Source organism: Dermochelys coriacea, chromosome 9 (genome assembly GCF_009764565.3).
Source record: "Dermochelys coriacea isolate rDerCor1 chromosome 9, rDerCor1.pri.v4, whole genome shotgun sequence".
Lineage (NCBI taxonomy): Eukaryota > Metazoa > Chordata > Testudines > Dermochelyidae > Dermochelys > Dermochelys coriacea.
In genome coordinates, this window is record NC_050076.1 from 86,781,090 (window position 1) to 86,800,468 (window position 19,379).

Consider the following 19,379-nt stretch of genomic DNA (forward strand, 5'->3'; position numbering starts at 1 on the left):
GGATACCCCTAGAGGGAAATCTAACAACTTTACCTGTTTCTGACAGTCAGATCCTACCAAAGTTAAGTGAGTGATCATCATGTTGGGAGGTGAAATTCTGTGTTGGAAAGTGCAAAGTAATGCACAATGAGGGAATAATGTATAAATTACTTCTATATCTTATTAGGTTCTAAATTAACTGTAACAATATCGTAAAAAGATTGGAACATTACTGAACTCAGTGAAAACATCTTCTCAACGGGCAGCAGTGGCCAAAATAGCAAACACAATTATGAGCTATATAAGGAATGGAATGGAACATAATACAGAAGATATTATAATGCCATTAGTGATCAGTTCTGTCATCCCACCTCAAAAGGGACACAGCAGAAATAGAGGGCTTTCAGAGACGGGTGATGAGAATGAAACAAGACATGATCAAACCCTCATATTAAGAGAGATTAAAAAGATTGGGACTGTTTACCTTAGAGAGGAAATGAGTAAGGATTCAGAATAATGACAGGTGTAGAGAAAACAGAGAGGGCATGGCTATTCAGCCTTTCTCCTAAGACAAGAATAAGGGAACATTCGGTGAAACTGAAAAGCAAAACATTCAAAACCGAGCAGAGGATATATTCCACCCCCCTTCCCACAGTGCACAAGTATCCTGTGGAACTCATTGCTCCAAGGTGTTGCTGAGTCTGAGGTGGGCAGGATTCAAAACAAGGATAAAAAGAACATCCAGAATTATAACAATAAGGGCTAAAAACAATAATCAAGAGTTCTGGAAGAGAGAAACTCTCCTGCTTTAGGGCAGAAGCCAGCCTCTGACTATCGAGTATTAGGAAGAACCTTTCCCTGAGGGACACTTATCCTGGAGCTTCCATTGAGGCAGCAAATATTGACCACTATTGAACCACTTATCCGCACCGGGATAGCTGCTACTATCATAGACCTTTTCTTTGACTATGGAGGTACATGCAACATCCAGCAGCTCTAACAGGTTGGCAGAGACAAGACATTATTCAGTTGGAACAGATGCAGGAGTAATGTAAATTAATACAATGTTTTGCATATTTCTCAACTGGCAACATCTGAGAATAATGGTATAGGCTGGTACAGACAAAATCGCAGATCCAATTGTAACATTTCTTGAAACATTTGTGAGGCCAGGATTTCATCTCTATTGAAAGCCACATATTATTAGCATCACACTGTGCCCCAGATGTACAATAACAATTTGTGTTTCACTTTTAAAATACCGAGTGAAAACATTTTGGGGGCATTAATGTGGCAGCCTGCCTGCTGAGCATCCTCAGTTCCAATCTCATTGACTGCAATGAAAATGAAGGAGCCTGTGTGCCTAGTATGAGATGTTCTACTCCTTTTACTGAGGATATTTGATCATCCACCCTCACAAGATGTAGAGTAAAAGAGTTACCTGGGTGATATATGGTACATATAAAGAATAAAACGGGTGTGACTGACGCACAGGATTGTCCAAATAAAGTATTACTTGTGTCCTCTTTCCTTTAGGGTCCAATGGGAGTGCCTGGATTTCAAGGCATCAATGGGATTCCGGTGAGTTTTTGTGTGTAAATATATAAATATAAGGCAATTGCATTTGAGCACAGAGACAGCATCCCAGCATGCACAAGGGCACAATGCCAGGCTCGTCCCAAACCTTTTCTATAATATTTATTATAATAATGTTAATGTAATTATTTTACCACTTTATCTCCTGTCTGGGGTAAAAGAGGAGGGTTGATTAGAGTCCATAGAGGCTCCATGTCATTTGTAAGGGACTCCGATATCTTGATGGTGAGTATCAGATAAATGGACATTTGCAAGGGATGCATCCATGTTGTATAAGAACGAGAACTGAGTCTGAGGCATGTTTGCAGCTATAATTCAGCCTCACCAATGTTCGAAGGTGTTCACATCCAACATTTTAGTTCAGAACTATTTCTAGTAAACTCTTGTTGCAAGTGAAACTGCTAAATTGGAGTTGAGAGACCCTACAGAGATTCTTTGCTTCCCATCACCTGGGGCCAATTAGTTCTAATTTGGATCTGGGCTGGTCAGAACATTTTGCCAATAAAACAGGAAAGAGGCAGCTACAGCATTTTCCAGATAATAGAGCTAAATACAAACTCTCCCCAGCTTATCCATTTTATTTGCTTTCTTTTTCTTTAGAACTTTGACAGAGAACTTGAACATTTTTTGTCAAAAAATTGTTTTCTATCAAAAACTGAATTTTCATAATAAATTCAAAATCCAGAATATTTTGACTTGCTCCACTCTTTCTTGCAGCTCTTCTTGCATAGATGTCTTCCAGGTTCCTTCCTTATTGGTTCTGGTTTTGTGGGTTTTTTTTTTAATGATGCAGACTACCCCCTTCTATTCTTTTCTCTCTGTACATTATTTGGTTCATGCTGCATTTTTTCCCTTTCTGCATTCTAATTCTCTTCTGTTCTTTGCTGATTTTTTCCATTTTCTGTGTCCTTTCTTTCTCCACCTTGTGTGTTCTCCCTTGCTCTCTTTTCTAGAATTGATTAAATTCTCAAAAAACTGACAGTTTCTGAAAATGTTTGTTGGAAATGTGCAATCGGGACCATGTGAGCTAGCTATGCTCTGCTCTCTCCTGTTCCACCCAAGGTCCTCTCCCTGCCTTTAGCGATTTCTTTCTTTTCTCCTTCCCCTGCTCATCTTTTGCCTGGTTTCTGTTCTCTTCTGCTCCCTTGCCACTGAGTTTTTTTCTTTTTCCACCAGCCAATCCTCAAACTGTAACAAGACTGAGCTGTTCCCATAATATTGAATATAATCGAACACATTGTGGGAACAAGCTGTTCTCAGGGTGTTTTTTCAAATAAGGCTCTGGGGAGTGGGAATTCCCAACATGGAAGAGGGCAATACTGTCGTGGAGAGTGCCAGAAAGCTGGCAGCTACGGACATTCCAAGCAAAGGCTAAGGGAGTTAGACAAAGAGGATTTGAAACCTCATGCCTGTCTGGATCTGATCTGTTTTCTTTACAGCATGCTGCAGGTGGATGAGTTGGAGGAGGCTGATTTTGCTCATTGTGAACACAGATTATTCAGTATGGCCCTTCTTCTTAACTCCAGACTGGATTGGAGCCATCTTCCCCTTACAGATGCAGAGAAGGGGCAGTGGAAACTTTAAAAGCAGTGCATTTTGTTTTCATTCTTGCTGCTGAGATAAATGGCTCCTTTTCATGGTGAAAATAGAGAATCCTGCTACTTGAAAAAATATGTATAGTTCTCCATATTATTGTAATCGCATTTCAGGATAGGGTAAAGCTTCGACTTGTGAAATACATATCTGCGTTCATTATCTTGTGTGTGTGTGTGAAAATACATTGCTCTGCCTGCACAAGAGTTAACACCATAACTGCTCTTCTGATTATGTGTGTGGGCTGGAGGGTAAGTGAGAGTGTGTGTTTTATCAGTACTCCCGAGGTTTGCTCAAAGGGGACTCCTAATGATGACCCTGTGGGAGGTGGTGGCCAGCTGAGGTCACCAGTGAGATGTTGATTGCAGGTAAATCATGGTGTTGCAGTTGGGCTGATGCATCCCTTTGATCTAATACATACAGCAGCAGCATGTGTTTATTAACTGTTAGCCTTAGACAGATTGTAGAAAAGGCTTTTAAGTCCTCCTCTCTACTGTATATGTTTAATTTTTCCCATGGGGATTAGATTCAAATACATCCCTGGCAAAGGTTTGGAAATAGAGAGAGAAGATTTATATGGTTTTAGCTGAGTATATAGTACTCTAAAAGGAAATGTTTCTACAAGTCATGAGTCATTGTCTGTGCCAGGAAACACAGACCTGGGCAGCAAGAGACTATATTTTGATCTTGGCGCTGGTCAGAATGGTCCCTTTGCTCTAATGCTAAATGAAGCTGCTTATTAAATTAGTTTTGGTTCACTATTGTTTGCGTCTGTTTCCCTCTTTTAAATATTTGTTGAACTCTCCCGTTGAAATCGCCTTTGCACTAAGTCTGTCTGATTTAGCAAGCGCTCTTCAGAGTCACGGTGTTAGGGTAGAGAGAGAGAGAAAACAGGGCTGTAGTGCAGGGGTGGCCAACCTGAGCCTGAGAAGGAGCTAGAATTTACCAATGTACATTGCCAAAGAGCCACAGTAATACGTCAGCAGCCCCCCATCAGCTTCCCCGCCCCCAGCGCCTCCCACCCACTGGCAGCCACCCTGATCATTGGGTGCAGGAGGCTCTGGGACGGGGGAGGAGCAAGGGCCTGTGGCAGAGCCAGGGGTTGAGCAGTGAGCATCCCCCAGCACATTGGAAAGTTGGTGCCTGTAGCTCCAGCCCCAGAGTCAGTGCCTATACAAGGAGCCGCATATTAACTTCTGAAGAGCCACGTGTGGCTCCGGAGCCACAGGTTGGCCACCCCTGCTCTAGTGGAACAAGTCACTTTGGAGGAACCAGTTCCCTTTTCTACTTCCCAGGGAACCTTTCTCTTTATGAGCTCCCCCTCCCCACACACACATACTCTGTGTTAGCATGAGCCTGCGAATCATCCACCCTTCCATGCCATAATTACAGACTGTAAAGTTCTCCTGACTTAGTCTGTTGTGGAATCTTTTGTGTTGAGCTGGCAGATCTGGCAAAGCATGTGATAGCCGGAATTAGAGAAGGAGAGAGCAGTGAAAACAATTAGTCACAATTTTTCAGCCCAAACGAGCTCTATTGATCAGTGGGGAAAAGATCTCATTTAAGGCTAGATCCTGGGAGATGATGGGTACCTGCACCACTCAGTGAAGTAAGAGAGCTGTGGTTGCATCTCTCAAGATCAAGCCCTTACAACAGGATGTCACAAATTAACTAAGAATACAGATTAGCCAGAAGGTAGGGAATCCTAGGCTTTTCACAGTCTGAAGGGAATGTATTATGTATGTGTGTGACGCTTTTTCAGAAGAGGCTTTAACTATCTGACATGTGGACATTATGCAAAAAGAAAAGGAGTACTTGTGGCACCTTAGAGACTAACAAATTTATTAGAGCATAAGCTTTCGTGAGCTACAGTTCACTTCATCGGATGCATTAACCAAATGTACTCCTTTTCTTTTTGCGAATACAGACTAACACGGCTGCTACTCTGAAAAGTGGACATTATGGAGACTGATGCTGTTATTTAAATTCCAAGCGCCAAGTGCTAACACCTTGGTATTGTGTCCCTGCCTGTCATTTAAATACACTTCACTCTTCTTGTGCTAGTTCCATTGCACTGTCCCTTTTCTGTAGGGAGAAAGAAGGCATTAAACCAGTACTACATCAGTGCCTGATCCCTCTACACAGGGCCAGATTCTGTCCTGAATTACATCTGTACTACCCCATTGCTTCAAATCAGTGAAGCTAGTCTAGGTTTATGATGGAGTGAATGAGATCAGAATCTAGCTCATCCAGTACAGAAGGTGTTATTAGGATGCTATGATAGAAATGAAAAGATAGCGTGTGGGGTCAACTTGCAACAATCTTTGCTGGTAAACTTACAAAAGCCCTTCCTGTCCCCACAAAAGCAATGTGTCCCATGGGATATTTGCTGTATGAACCAATAGTATGTGTTGGGTTTGAAAATAAGAGCAGTCATGACCCAGTGTTTGTATTTCATTACAGAGTAGCACGTTGACACAAGTTATGTTACAGCCAAGCCAAAGATAAGCAAATTAACAGTGATTAGAGTGTTTTATTTTTTTAAAGATTTTTTTGTGGGGAGCATGATATTGTAGTATGAACGGTGGTCTGGGGACTTGTCTACACATAAACTTTTGCATGGTTTAGTTAAACTAGTTTAGGTATAGGGGTGCAAAACCCTGCGTGGACACTCTTATTTCCATTTAACGTAGCCCTGTTCCTTTTTGACTTAAGCGAAACCAAAGTGAGCCACTCACAGAGGTTTGCACCTTTTGAACTAATTCAGTTTAAATTCAGATTGTTAGTTAAACCAGTGTAACTTACTGTGTAGACAAGACCTGAGAGTTCTATTTCCAAGACTGCCACTAAGTTTCTGCGTGTCCTTGGGCCAGTTTCTTCGACCCAGATCTTCAGAGGTATTGAGGCTCCCAGCTTTCATTGAAATCAGGGGAAGTTAGAGGCCTAAATACCTTTGAGGATCTTGGCCTTAACCTCTCTGTGCCCCTGCTATGCTAGTTTCATCATGGATGAGGGGTTTGAGATGCAGGACGGGTCTCCAGGTTTGCGGGGGCTAAGGGCTGGGGCAAGGGTTGGGGCTCGACGTTGGGGCATGGACTTACCTCCGGCTGCTCCTGGTCAGCGGCACAGCCGCGGGGGCTAAGGCAGGCTGCCTGCCTGTCCTGACACCACATTGCACGTGCCCTGGAAGTGGCCAGCAGGTCCAATGCTAGTAGGCGGGGGGCAAGACGCTCCCCTGCTGCTCTTGCGTGCCGCAGGCACCACACCCCAGCTCCCATTAGCTGGTTCCCAGCCAATGAGAGTGTGGAGCTGGTGCTCAAGGTGAGGGCAGCACATGGAGCTCCCTGGTCCCCCTGCCTAGTAGCCGGACCTGCTGGCTGCTTCCGGCGCAGTGCGGTGCCCCAGGAAAGGTAGGAACTGGCCTGCCTTAGCACCGCAGCACTGCCGACCGGACCTTTAGCAGCCCAGTCGGTGGTGCTGACTGGAGCTGCCAGGGTCCCTTTTCGACCGGGTGTTCTGTCGAAAACCCGGACACCTGTCACCCTAAGTGAGGCATGAGAATGAAAGTGACGTGAATTTGGCTCCAACGGTCAGGCATGAAGAACGCAGCGTTCTGTAGCTCATTTTTCACTTCCCTCAGATGTGTCATTAATGTATCTAATGCTGTACCGTAAAGATGAATCTTCGGGATTAATTGAAAATGGCTTGTGAAATGGTTCAGGGCTAGGGCCGTGGAGGCAGACAGAGCTGTCAGATATGTGCCGCTCTCCGTCTGGTCACAAAATTCTGCCTCTGAATGGCACAAATCTCATTCCTGTGGGAAGGAGGATGGAATGAGGAGACACTTAATACCCTGGCATTTTCTTTGATCGATGGGTCTGCCTGTCCTTGTATTGTCCACACAACCCCTATGTCACTCAAGAGAAAGTAATTAAAAGGGCCATATTCTGATCTTCTTTACACCAGTGTAAATCAAGAGTGACTCTACTGTAGTTAATGGAGCTACCCCAGTGTAAAACTGGTGTGAGATCAGAATCAGGCTCATCTCCCTGGCTATTAACTGACCATTACAATGACTTTTGTTCCAGGCACTTAGTTAAAGGCTTTAGGGTCAGTGAAATAATTTGAACGTAGAACAGTTTGGAACTGTCAGTGCGCAGCACTGTTGGGTCTATTCCTGCTCTGACTCTTACACATTCGGTTCCCACTGATGGTAACTAGGAGTTACACCCCTCTGTGCACTAGGCCCGTTGCCCACTGTTTCCTACCAAGTGTGCTGTATTGCTTGCACTGTGCTGGAGTAATGTAGCATGAATACCGCCCTGCTAGGGCCCCACAAACACAAGGTGTTTGTGCTTCTTTCGACACCATCCCAGGGAGACAGATTTTAATTAATAATCAGATAAATTTATCTAAGGGTTTTGCAGTCAGGTTCCAAAGTAGAGAGCACAGGCTGTTTAAGCTCTTACTGCTGCCCTCTGCAGGCTTGACTTTCTTTGCCAGTGGAGGAAAGCTGGCCACACGGCAGAACTCAGGGGTGAACCCTAGACTGTCTTTGTGTTGTGCTGTAATGTGGTAGACAATACGATTTGTGGGACAATATTTTTAATGCTAAAATATTGTATATAATTAGTTCTCTCTCTTTCTCTCTCTCTTTCATACAGGGCCACCCTGGACAGCCAGGGCCCAGAGGTTTTCCTGGCCTTGATGGCTGCAATGGTTCTATTGGAACTCCTGGTGTTTCCGGGTTGGATGGGTTTCCTGGTACACAGGGGCCACCTGTACGTTCTCAGGCTAACAGTATTTTCTGGCGCTCTTGCTATTTACTAAATGACTCATGAATCCCTGGGGAGCATTGATAGTATTATTTGAAATCAACTCATGTTGTTTCTAGGTGAATTTTTTTTCTTAGATTCAGTGAATAAAAGAGTAACTTTAGAAGATAAAGTTCCTGAAGGTGAGTATGTTGCCACATTAGAATGAACCATCAGTCATGGACTTCAAGGTGAACAGGATCTAGCCCTTATGAGTTTAATTCTGCGAGGAGCTGAACGCCCCGAGGTCTCATTGACTGACTGTAGTAGGAATTGGAGGCACTTGCAGGATCAGCCAGAAGACCCCCAATTCAGAAAAGCATTTAAGTGTGTGCTTCAGTTCCATTGAGTTAATTGAATTGAATCATGTGCTTAAAGTGAAGCATGCACTTTAAGCACCCTTCTTGTATATGGGTGCTTTCATGAACTGTGGTCTAACTCAGGAAATTGAGGTCTTACAATACTTAGGAAAGATTACCAGCAGTTTAACAAGCTGAATAATTGATTTACTAGCTGTAATGGTTGCTCTGGATACCTCTTGTTATGAGTAGCATAACATAGTTTTGTGCAGTATGTCACAACATATGTCTAGCTGATGCCAACTCTCTTCAGTCCCTTGCAAGGCACCTTTTCATAATGTGTCAATGGTTGGCTAGATGGAAGGATTTCAAGTTAATTCTGAGTGAGAGGTTAAGTCTCAAACTTTTTGACTAGTCTAATTCCACTTGACAGCCTAACAGTGACTATGGTCTTGGCTTGCTCATTTCCATTGCACTGTTGGGAATCCATTAGTGCATTATGCAAGTCTGCATTAATCTATATTTGCTAAACAACATCAGCAAAAAAGACTAATGGTAAAAATTTTCAAAAGCATCTAAGTCTCATTGAAAGTCAATGGTATTTAGGCCCCTTAGTGTGTGAGTCACTTTTGAAAATGGGACTAAAGCTCCTAAATTATTTGGAAAAAAGAAAAGGAGTTCTTGTGGCACCTTAGAGACTAACAAATTTATTTGAGCATAAGCTTTTGTGAGCTACAGCTCACTTCATCGGATGCATTCAGTGGAAAATACAGTGGGGAGATTTATATACATAGAGAACATGAAACAATGGGTGTTACTATACACACTGTAACCAGAGTGATCACTTAAGGTGAGCTATTACCAGCAAGAGAACAGGGTGGGGGGGGAACCTCTCCCCACTGTATTTTCCACTGAATGCATCCGATGAAGTGAGCTATAGCTCACGAAAGCTTATGGTCAAATAAATTTGTTTGTCTCTAAGGTACCACAAGTCCTCCTTTTCTTTTTGCGAATACAGACTAACACGGCTGCTACTCTGAAAGCTGTCATTAAATTACTTGGGCACTTTTTAAAATCTTACCCTAAGCCTTTAAATAAAGCATAAAGATATGGAATTATTTTCATGTTGTACAGTACCCTAGACACAGAATGGACTGGAAAAATGATCTTACAAACTTAACTCATATGACAGGTTTCAGAGTAGCAGCCATGTTAGTCTGTATTCGCAGAAAGAAAAGGAGTACTTGTGGCACCTTAGCGACTAACAAATGTATTTGAGCATAAGCTTTCGTGAGCTACAGCTCACTTCATCAGATGCATTTTTCCACCAAATGTTTCCGATGAAGTGAGCTGTAGCTCACGAAAGCTTATGCTCAAATAAATTTGTTAGTCTCTAAGGTGCCACAAGTACTCCTTTTCTTTTAACTCATATGAGTAACCCTAAATTCAGTGGAACTACATTGCATGAATAAAGCTTAGTCATGTGAATAATGGAGGAGAAGGAAGAAAATATAGTTGGCAAATACGAGTGACACTATTAATGTCAATACACTGAATCTGTATAAAAAATGTGCTACAAATGTAAGCATGTGTCGAAACCTGAAGTTCATAGGACACTGAAAAACCCTAAGCAATATGATCAAGTTTAAGCTATGATTTCTAGAGAAGTCCATTTATTCATACATACTGTTCAAATTTCTTTTTTTGATAATCCTTGTGGGATTATATTTTTGCCCGTCAGAGCTGTTTGGCTCAGCTATCTTCCTTCAAATTAAATTGGCAATTAACATGAAATTACCTAAAATAAATCCAATAGGATGATTAAGATTAAGATCAGATGGCTAAACCTAGAGCTATAAAATGAATTCATCCTGCATATAACTGCTGTTTCTTCAGTGGAGTTATCCCAGGAATCAGTTTGTCCATAATGATTAATGTGTCTAAATTAAGTTTAATTCAGTGGTGATTGGTTCAACCCATCACAGAACAGATACGTGTATGAACAGAGATGTTAATAATAGAGTTGCATACTATCAAAGAATATGTTAGAAATACTTGGACTCAGGCCTTGTCTACACTACAGGGGGGAGATCGATCTAAATTACACAACTTCAGCTATGTGAATAATGTAGCTGAAGTCAATGTACTTAGATCTACTTACGGCAGGGTCCACACTACACTATGTTGACTGGAGACGCTCTCCCGTCGACTCCCCTTGCACTTCTCATTCAGGTGGAGTACAGGAGTTGACGGGAGAGCGATCAGTGGTCAATTTAGCGGGTCAAGACCTGCTAAATCGACTGCCGATGCATCAATTGCTGCGCGTCGAACCCCCGATAAGTGTAGACAAGCTTTCAGTTGTCGGAAGGCTCAAAATAAGAGAAAAATCTAAAATAAGTGGGAAGAATACCAGATAAAATGTTTGTAGAGCTTGATTTAATTATAGCATGAAGATGCTTTGGTGTGAGAAGGTAAATATAAAGGGGTAGGTCCTCAGCTGGTATAAATTAGCATAGCTCCATAGAGAGGGGTCTGCCTCAGTGTATTTTGCTGAAAAAAATATTTTTTTAATACAGATTATAGAAAAATAGCTTTGTAAATTCATTCTTTTAAAAACAGGGTCGCTTTGGTCCCAAAGGTCCCAAAGGAGAACCTGCGTATGCCCAAGGTGGCCTTAAAGGAAGTAAGGTAAGAACTGTCAACATGCAGGAGAAGACATAGCAGAAGAAAGCTACATGCGCTCTGAATGTTACAGGGTAGATACTGCAGGTTAAATCACTCACAATGTTGGGCAAGGGTGCCATGGGTATGCTTGGATGCAGAGGCACAAATTATGGCTTATGAAAGCAGGCCATAGCTTTTTTTTTAACAACATAAACATCATTACACTGAAAATCTACAAGTACATAGGTTTCAGAGTAGCAGCCGTGTTAGTCTGTATTCGCAAAAAGAAAAGGAGTACTTGTGGCACCTTAGAGACTAACAAATTTATTAGAGCATAAGCTTTCGTGAGCTACAGCTCACTTCATCGGATGCATTTGGTGGAAAAAACAGAGGAGAGATTTATATACACACACACAGAGAACATGAAACAATGGGTTTATCATACACACTGTAAGGAGAGTGATCACTTAAGATAAGCCATCACCAACAGCAGGGGGGGGAAGGAGGAAAACCTTTCATGGTGACAAGCAGGTAGGCTAATTCCAGCAGTTAACAAGAATATCAGAGGAATATCAGTGGGGGGTGGGGTGGGAGGGAGAAATACCATGGGGAAATAGTTTTACTTTGTGTAATGACTCATCCATTCCCAGTCTCTATTCAAGCCTAAGTTAATTGTATCCAGTTTGCAAATTAATTCCAATTCAGCAGTCTCTCGTTGGAGTCTGTTTTTGAAGCTTTTTTGTTGAAGTATAGCCACTCTTAGGTCTGTGATCGAGTGACCAGAGAGATTGAAGTGTTCTCCAACTGGTTTTTGAATGTTATAATTCTTGACGTCTGATTTGTGTCCATTCATTCTTTTACGTAGAGACTGTCCAGTTTGGCCAATGTACATGGCAGAGGGGCATTGCTGGCACATGATGGCATATATCACATTGGTAGATGCACAGGTGAACGAGCCTCTGATGGTGTGGCTGATGTGATTAGGCCCTATGATGGTATCCCCTGAATAGATATGTGGACAGAGTTGGCAACGGGCTTTGTTGCAAGGATAGGTTCCTGGGTTAGTGGTTCTGTTGTGTGGTGTGTGGTTGCTGGTGAGTATTTGCTTCAGATTGGGGGGCTGTCTGTAAGCAAGGACTGGTCTGTCTCCCAAGATCTGAGAGAGCGATGGGTCGTCCTTCAGGATAGGTTGTAGATCCTTGATGATGCGTTGGAGGGGTTTTAGTTGGGGGCTGAAGGTGATGGCTAGTGGCGTTCTGTTGTTTTCTTTGTTGGGCCTGTCCTGTAGTAGGTGACTTCTGGGTACTCTTCTGGCTCTGTCAATCTGTTTCTTCACTTCAGCAGGTGGGTACTGTAGTTGTAGGAATGCATGATAGAGATCTTGTAGGTGTTTGTCTCTGTCTGAGGGGTTGGAGCAAATGCGGTTATATCGTAGCGCTTGGCTGTAGACAATGGATCGAGTGGTATGATCTGGATGAAAGCTAGAGGCATGTAGGTAGGAATAGCGGTCAGTAGGTTTCCGATATAGGGTGGTGTTTATGTGACCATCGCTTATTAGCACCGTAGTGTCCAGGAAGTGGATCTCTTGTGTGGACTGGTCCAGGCTGAGGTTGATGGTGGGATGGAAATTGTTGAAATCATGGTGGAATTCCTCAAGAGCTTCTTTTCCATGGGTCCAGATGATGAAGATGTCATCAATGTAGCGCAAGTAGAGTAGGGGCATTAGGGAACGAGAGCTGAGGAAGCGTTGTTCTAAGTCAGCCATAAAAATGTTGGCATACTGTGGGGCCATGCGGGTACCCATCGCAGTGCCGCTGATTTGAAGGTATACATTGTCACCAAATGTGAAATAGTTATGGGTCAGGACAAAGTCACAAAGTTCTGCCACCAGGTTAGCCGTGACAGTATCGGGGATACAGTTCTGTGGTGACCTAGAATCCTATTTTCGACGTCTCAGACTCAAGGAATATTTCCAACACACCTCTGACCAACATATTAACCCACAGAGACCTTCCTGCCAACACTACAAAAAGAAGGATTCTAGGTGGACTCCTCCTGAAGGTCGAAACAGCAGCCTGGATTTCTACATAGACTGCTTCCGCCGACGTGCACGAGCTGAAATTGTGGAAAAGCAGCATCGCTTACCCCATAACCTCAGCCATGCAGAACACAGTGCCATCCACAGCCTCAGAAACAACTCTGACATCATAATCAAAAAGGCTGACAAAGGAGGTGCTGTCGTCATCATGAATAGGTCAGAGTATGAACAAGAGGCTACTAGGCAGCTCTCCAACACCACTTTCTACAAGCCATTACCCTCTGATCCCACTGAGAGTTACCAAAAGAAACTACAGCATTTGCTCAAGAAACTCCCTGAAAAAGCACAAGAACAAATCCGCACAGACACACCCCTGGAGCCAGGACCTGGGGTATTCTATCTGCTACCCAAGATCCATAAACCTGGAAATCCTGGAAGCCCCATCATCTCAGGCATTGGCACCCTGACAGCAGGATTGTCTGGCTATGTAGACTCCCTCCTCAGGCCCTTCGTTACCAGCACTCCCAGCTATCTTCGAGACACCACCGATTTCCTGAGGAAACTACAGTCCATTGGTGATCTTCCTAAAAACACCATCCTAGCCACTATGGATGTAGAAGCCCTCTACACCAACATTCCACACAAAGATGGACTACAAGCCGTCAGGAACAGTATCCCCGATACTGTCACGGCTAACCTGGTGGCAGAACTTTGTGACTTTGTCCTGACCCATAACTATTTCACATTTGGTGACAATGTATACCTTCAAATCAGCGGCACTGCGATGGGTACCCGCATGGCCCCACAGTATGCCAACATTTTTATGGCTGACTTAGAACAACGCTTCCTCAGCTCTCGTTCCCTAATGCCCCTACTCTACTTGCGCTACATTGATGACATCTTCATCATCTGGACCCATGGAAAAGAAGCTCTTGAGGAATTCCACCATGATTTCAACAATTTCCATCCCACCATCAACCTCAGCCTGGACCAGTCCACACAAGAGATCCACTTCCTGGACACTACGGTGCTAATAAGCGATGGTCACATAAACACCACCCTATATCGGAAACCTACTGACCGCTATTCCTACCTACATGCCTCTAGCTTTCATCCAGATCATACCACTCGATCCATTGTCTACAGCCAAGCGCTACGATATAACCGCATTTGCTCCAACCCCTCAGACAGAGACAAACACCTACAAGATCTCTATCATGCATTCCTACAACTACAGTACCCACCTGCTGAAGTGAAGAAACAGATTGACAGAGCCAGAAGAGTACCCAGAAGTCACCTACTACAGGACAGGCCCAACAAAGAAAACAACAGAACGCCACTAGCCATCACCTTCAGCCCCCAACTAAAACCCCTCCAACGCATCATCAAGGATCTACAACCTATCCTGAAGGACGACCCATCGCTCTCTCAGATCTTGGGAGACAGACCAGTCCTTGCTTACAGACAGCCCCCCAATCTGAAGCAAATACTCACCAGCAACCACACACCACACAACAGAACCACTAACCCAGGAACCTATCCTTGCAACAAAGCCCGTTGCCAACTCTGTCCACATATCTATTCAGGGGATACCATCATAGGGCCTAATCACATCAGCCACACCATCAGAGGCTCGTTCACCTGTGCATCTACCAATGTGATATATGCCATCATGTGCCAGCAATGCCCCTCTGCCATGTACATTGGCCAAACTGGACAGTCTCTACGTAAAAGAATGAATGGACACAAATCAGACGTCAAGAATTATAACATTCAAAAACCAGTTGGAGAACACTTCAATCTCTCTGGTCACTCGATCACAGACCTAAGAGTGGCTATACTTCAACAAAAAAGCTTCAAAAACAGACTCCAACGAGAGACTGCTGAATTGGAATTAATTTGCAAACTGGATACAATTAACTTAGGCTTGAATAGAGACTGGGAATGGATGAGTCATTACACAAAGTAAAACTATTTCCCCATGGTATTTCTCCCTCCCACCCCACCCCCCACTGTTCCTCTGATATTCTTGTTAACTGCTGGAATTAGCCTACCTGCTTGTCACCATGAAAGGTTTTCCTCCTTCCCCCCCTGCTGTTGGTGATGGCTTATCTTAACTGATCACTCTCCTTACAGTGTGTACGATAAACCCATTGTTTCATGTTCTCTGTGTGTGTGTATATAAATCTCTCCTCTGTTTTTTCCATCAAATGCATCCGATGAAGTGAGCTGTAGCTCACGAAAGCTTATGCTCTAATAAATTTGTTAGTCTCTAAGGTGCCACAAGTACTCCTTTTCTTTTTACAAGTACATAGTCCTTGTAACACAGATGCAAATTGTTCATCCCTCAGCAAGACTAATGTACAGCCGCAGGACCATGCTCACCATGTCCAATTGTCCCCGTATAGTTAGTAGACCATTGTTGTAGGGCACACCTAAGGGCCTGGTACCTCTAATGCCAGTTTCTGCACTTGCAGAAACCAACCATCCTCAAAGTGAGAATGAGGGACCTCCTGCAGGCTTGTCCTGCCTTGTGTGAAGCAGTGGCAGGAGCTTCTAGGGGCAGGAATAACATGGAAGAGACCTTCTGTAGCAGCCACAACCCCTCGGTACATGGTTGCCTTCTCTCTCACATTAGGTCTGTTGTGATAAAAAGCCAATGGCAGCCCTTGTCCTTAGAATTCCAGAGCGAAATCCTGTGGCAAAAATTCCTATTGACCTCAGTGGGGCCAGGATTTCACCCTGTCTCCATTAGTCAGGTAAAGCCACTGGATCATTATTGAGTGCGACCAGCAAAATCTCTAGTGTATGTTAACATTACTCTTGCTGTTGGATTCCAAGCACTACCTATTATCTCCATTGCTCTTTGACTGGGATGTACCAACTGGTAAGCTGTTATATTCTTTAAACACATGAACATTATGGACTCGGTCCTGGCCCCAGTGAAGTCAGTGGGAGTTTTGCCACTGACTTTAGTTAGGTCAGGATTTCACCTTATGTGATTAATGAGGAACTGAGATGTTTTTATACCTGAAGTAGAATTTTTTATATATATATATAAAATATATATGTAAAAAATAAGAGTTTTGATTGCACAAGGAATGCAGGATCTGGCCTGAATCTACAAAGGGCTCAATACTTCCAGTGGGGATCTGAACGGGTTGCATTAAAGCCATAGAGATTTGAAGGCATTCATTACCTTTCTGCATCCAGCCCTTGATATATCAAGTAATCGAGAGAGAGAGTGTGTGTGTACATACGTACTCTGGTGCTACATAGATACTCACTACTACTAAGTTATTAGAACTAGTCAAAGTGGAAAAAATTTTACAGAATTTTTTCTCCTTTTTTGGTCAAAGTTTTGAACTTTTCTGACCAGTTCTATCAATTATATACACTAAAGTATTAATTTTTATTAAATAGATAATTATTCATGAACTTAGACGTTCATGGAAAATAATCACCATCTGAAATGTTAATAATAAAACGAATGTTTAACAGTAAGCAGCACTTTTAAAAAAAAATTTTTTAAAATACAATATTGTACTGTTCACTGTACAGATTTGATTTTCTCAGTGTTGCCTTTGCTCAGACATATATGAATGCAGTTGCCATGGCTCATGGATTCTGGACTTCCTTCACTGTCTGATCCAAATACATATTATTTAAGTATAAATATTTTTTCTAATTACGTGATCTAATATTTATGTACCTAAAATATTCCTGTTTATACAAAATATAATGACCATAAATTATATTTTGTTATTATAATGTATTTTTCATGACTTTATTTCTGAATTTTTAGGGTGAAAATGGTCTTCCTGGATTGGATGGGATTTCTGTAAGATAATTAATTTATTTTTGAAATCATGTTTTTATGAGTATTACTGAAAAGGAAAATAATACTTTAGTTTTTTAGGTCAGTTCCCTCACATTAACTGTTTGCATTAATCAGCTTAGGCACATTTCTACTCAGTGGTCCAAATTCTGATCTCAGTAAATCCAGAGTAATTCCACTGGCTTCAGTTAAATTACTCCAGATTTGCACCATAGCAAAGGAGATTGGATTTTGGCCATACCTGCAGTCAATTTTACATTTAAAACCAAACATCCTTCTAATGCTAAACTCTGTAACAATGATTTTCCAGATAAACAAATGTTGATAATGTCAAATGAGTTGTTATGTGTTTTAAATTAGATGCATTTTTCCAGGGATATTGTCTATGATTTTAAGACTCACCTGCCTTCAGCCTGTCAGGATTTCATTAGGAAAGGCCTGGTCGTTCTGTAGATTTTTTTCAATCTGCTCTTCCTTGCGATTCCCATTCCATCACTGAAGAACTGAAAGGGACACTGCCAAGTTGAATTTGGCCTTGAATTAATATTTTGTAAAAGCAAACGTTTATCAAACATAAGGCTAATGGAAATGGTTCCCTTATCTGTCACCATGCGCCGCCTCCTACGTTTTTTGGAGGGAAAGTTCCAAAATGGCAGAGCAGTGTCTTTTTAAGAGCCTAGTCTTGTGAAATGCTGAACATCCTCAGCTCCCAGGGAAGTAAGTGAATTTAAAGGTACTCAGCATCTCGTCGAAGGTACTTGCTATCTCATGTGACGGACAAAATTAATGTTTGCTTTTGGGGTGAGGGTATTTGCTTTGTTAATGAATAGAAGCCAGTGTTTTGTTCTGGTCTGTCTTCTTGTGTCTTAATATTTTCTCATGTATTAAATTAACTGGGATCAGGCATCAGTGAAGGGCAGATAAGGATGGTGACATCTGGTTAAATGGGAGGGTGGGATCTGAAGAGTTGAGTTCTTTAATACATTTCCTAAAACTTTTTATGATAGGGTCCAAAAGGTTTCCCTGGCCCAGCAGGTTCTGTGGGTCCTATAGGATTGCCAGGTTTGCAGGTAAGGAAACCTTCACCTTTGCATTCAGTGTTGTTAATAAAGTAGAGCTGTACACAGGCATTTTTCCACCATTGTCCATTTTCATATCCCTGAAATTGTTTGTTTTGATTACCTACGTGAAAATGGTGATTTGACTACAAAAACCTGCATGGCTGTGGAACCGAAGTGAAAATCATTGCCTTTGAAAATGTAATAAAAACAGGAACGATTTCAAATTTGTAATAATAGGAAAGCTCCGTTCACTCTCTTCATCCACCTTGGTGAACCCATTCCAGTGCAGACTTACTGCATGGAACCTAATATTGGGAACAACATATGTAGTTGGCCTTGTAAGTACAAACTGGACAAGACAGCGTGGTGTAACACTCAAAATGGGAGGAGAGGAAGTTGGATCCACTGTAGAGCAAAACTGATCATGTTTATACAAGAAGGGATTGCAAATGCAGCAGCATCACTTTTAAATACAGAATATTTTTGAATTCAGAGTATATTGCGGGCACTAGAGTAAAACTTCTGCTCCTTGTATGGAGTATAAGTCCCTAAGGCCCAATCCTGCAAACACATGCATGCTTGAATTTATTAATGTGAGTAGTTCCTACTCATGGTAGCAAAAGTTTAAGCATTTGCATGTTCAGGCCTAAGTCCCCATGCAATAACCTGAAAAATCACCTGTGATAGGGATGCATTCAGGAGACTAGAAGACCGTTTCAGTTTGGCTCATGTAAAAATGCAAAAACTGCAGAATACCTGTGTCATTTTTGTGAAATGAGTACAATTTGTGGCCATAGATGCTGGAACTAGGGATGCTGGGGGTGCTACTGCACCCCCTGGCTTGAAGTGGTTTCCATCATACACAGGGTTTATAGTTTGGTTCAATGGCTCTCAGCACCCCCACTATACAAATTGTTCCAGCACCCCTTTTTGGAGCTGTAATTTTCTTCAAATTGTTTGTTTTAATTTATCACAATGACAATATGCTTTCCTGGCCACTTAAAACCACTGAAGGTCAAGGCCCACTGACGTCAATGGGTCTTGGGTCATCCTCAACTGAGCAACAGTTCAAAATTATGTTAAACACCCAGACTTTTTTACATAGTTTGCAGCCAAGTTTAAAGTTAAAATAAATAAAATCTTGATCTTGTTCATGTTTAGGGGCCACCAGGTGCAATGGGGCCACCAGGACCAAAAGTGAGTACCTTCCCTTCATGTTTTCTTTTCATACCTGAGTACTAAAGAGAGACATTCCAGATTTTTTGTGGGGAGTTTATTATTTTTTAATCATTGTTTCTGTTTTCATCCATTTAAATGTAAATATTTTATACCCTTGGATGAAAGGTGCTAACCCAGGCCAGGATTTAGCGAAGTACTTGTGCATGTGATTAAGTCCCATTGAAGTCATATGCTTGAGCGCTTTGCCTAATTGTGACCCTAAGTGCTAATTTGTCGTCATCGTCTTCTTCTTCTTCCTTCTTTATTCATTAATTCTTA

General features: G+C 42.3%; 1 protein-coding gene across 3 annotated transcripts in view; it reads left to right on the forward strand.

Annotated features, from left to right (window-relative positions):
* COL4A6 (collagen type IV alpha 6 chain) overlaps positions 1 to 19,379 on the forward strand; it is a 195,168-nt gene that overhangs the window by 118,856 nt on the left and 56,933 nt on the right. For all 3 annotated transcript variants that reach the window (XM_043492142.1, XM_038417032.2, XM_043492141.1), the window contains exons 6-11: positions 1,516 to 1,560; positions 7,833 to 7,949; positions 10,901 to 10,969; positions 16,789 to 16,824; positions 17,829 to 17,891; positions 19,044 to 19,079. In XM_043492142.1, the coding sequence (XP_043348077.1) occupies positions 1,516 to 1,560; positions 7,833 to 7,949; positions 10,901 to 10,969; positions 16,789 to 16,824; positions 17,829 to 17,891; positions 19,044 to 19,079 (366 nt within the window). The remainder of the gene's footprint in view (positions 1 to 1,515; positions 1,561 to 7,832; positions 7,950 to 10,900; positions 10,970 to 16,788; positions 16,825 to 17,828; positions 17,892 to 19,043; positions 19,080 to 19,379) is intronic.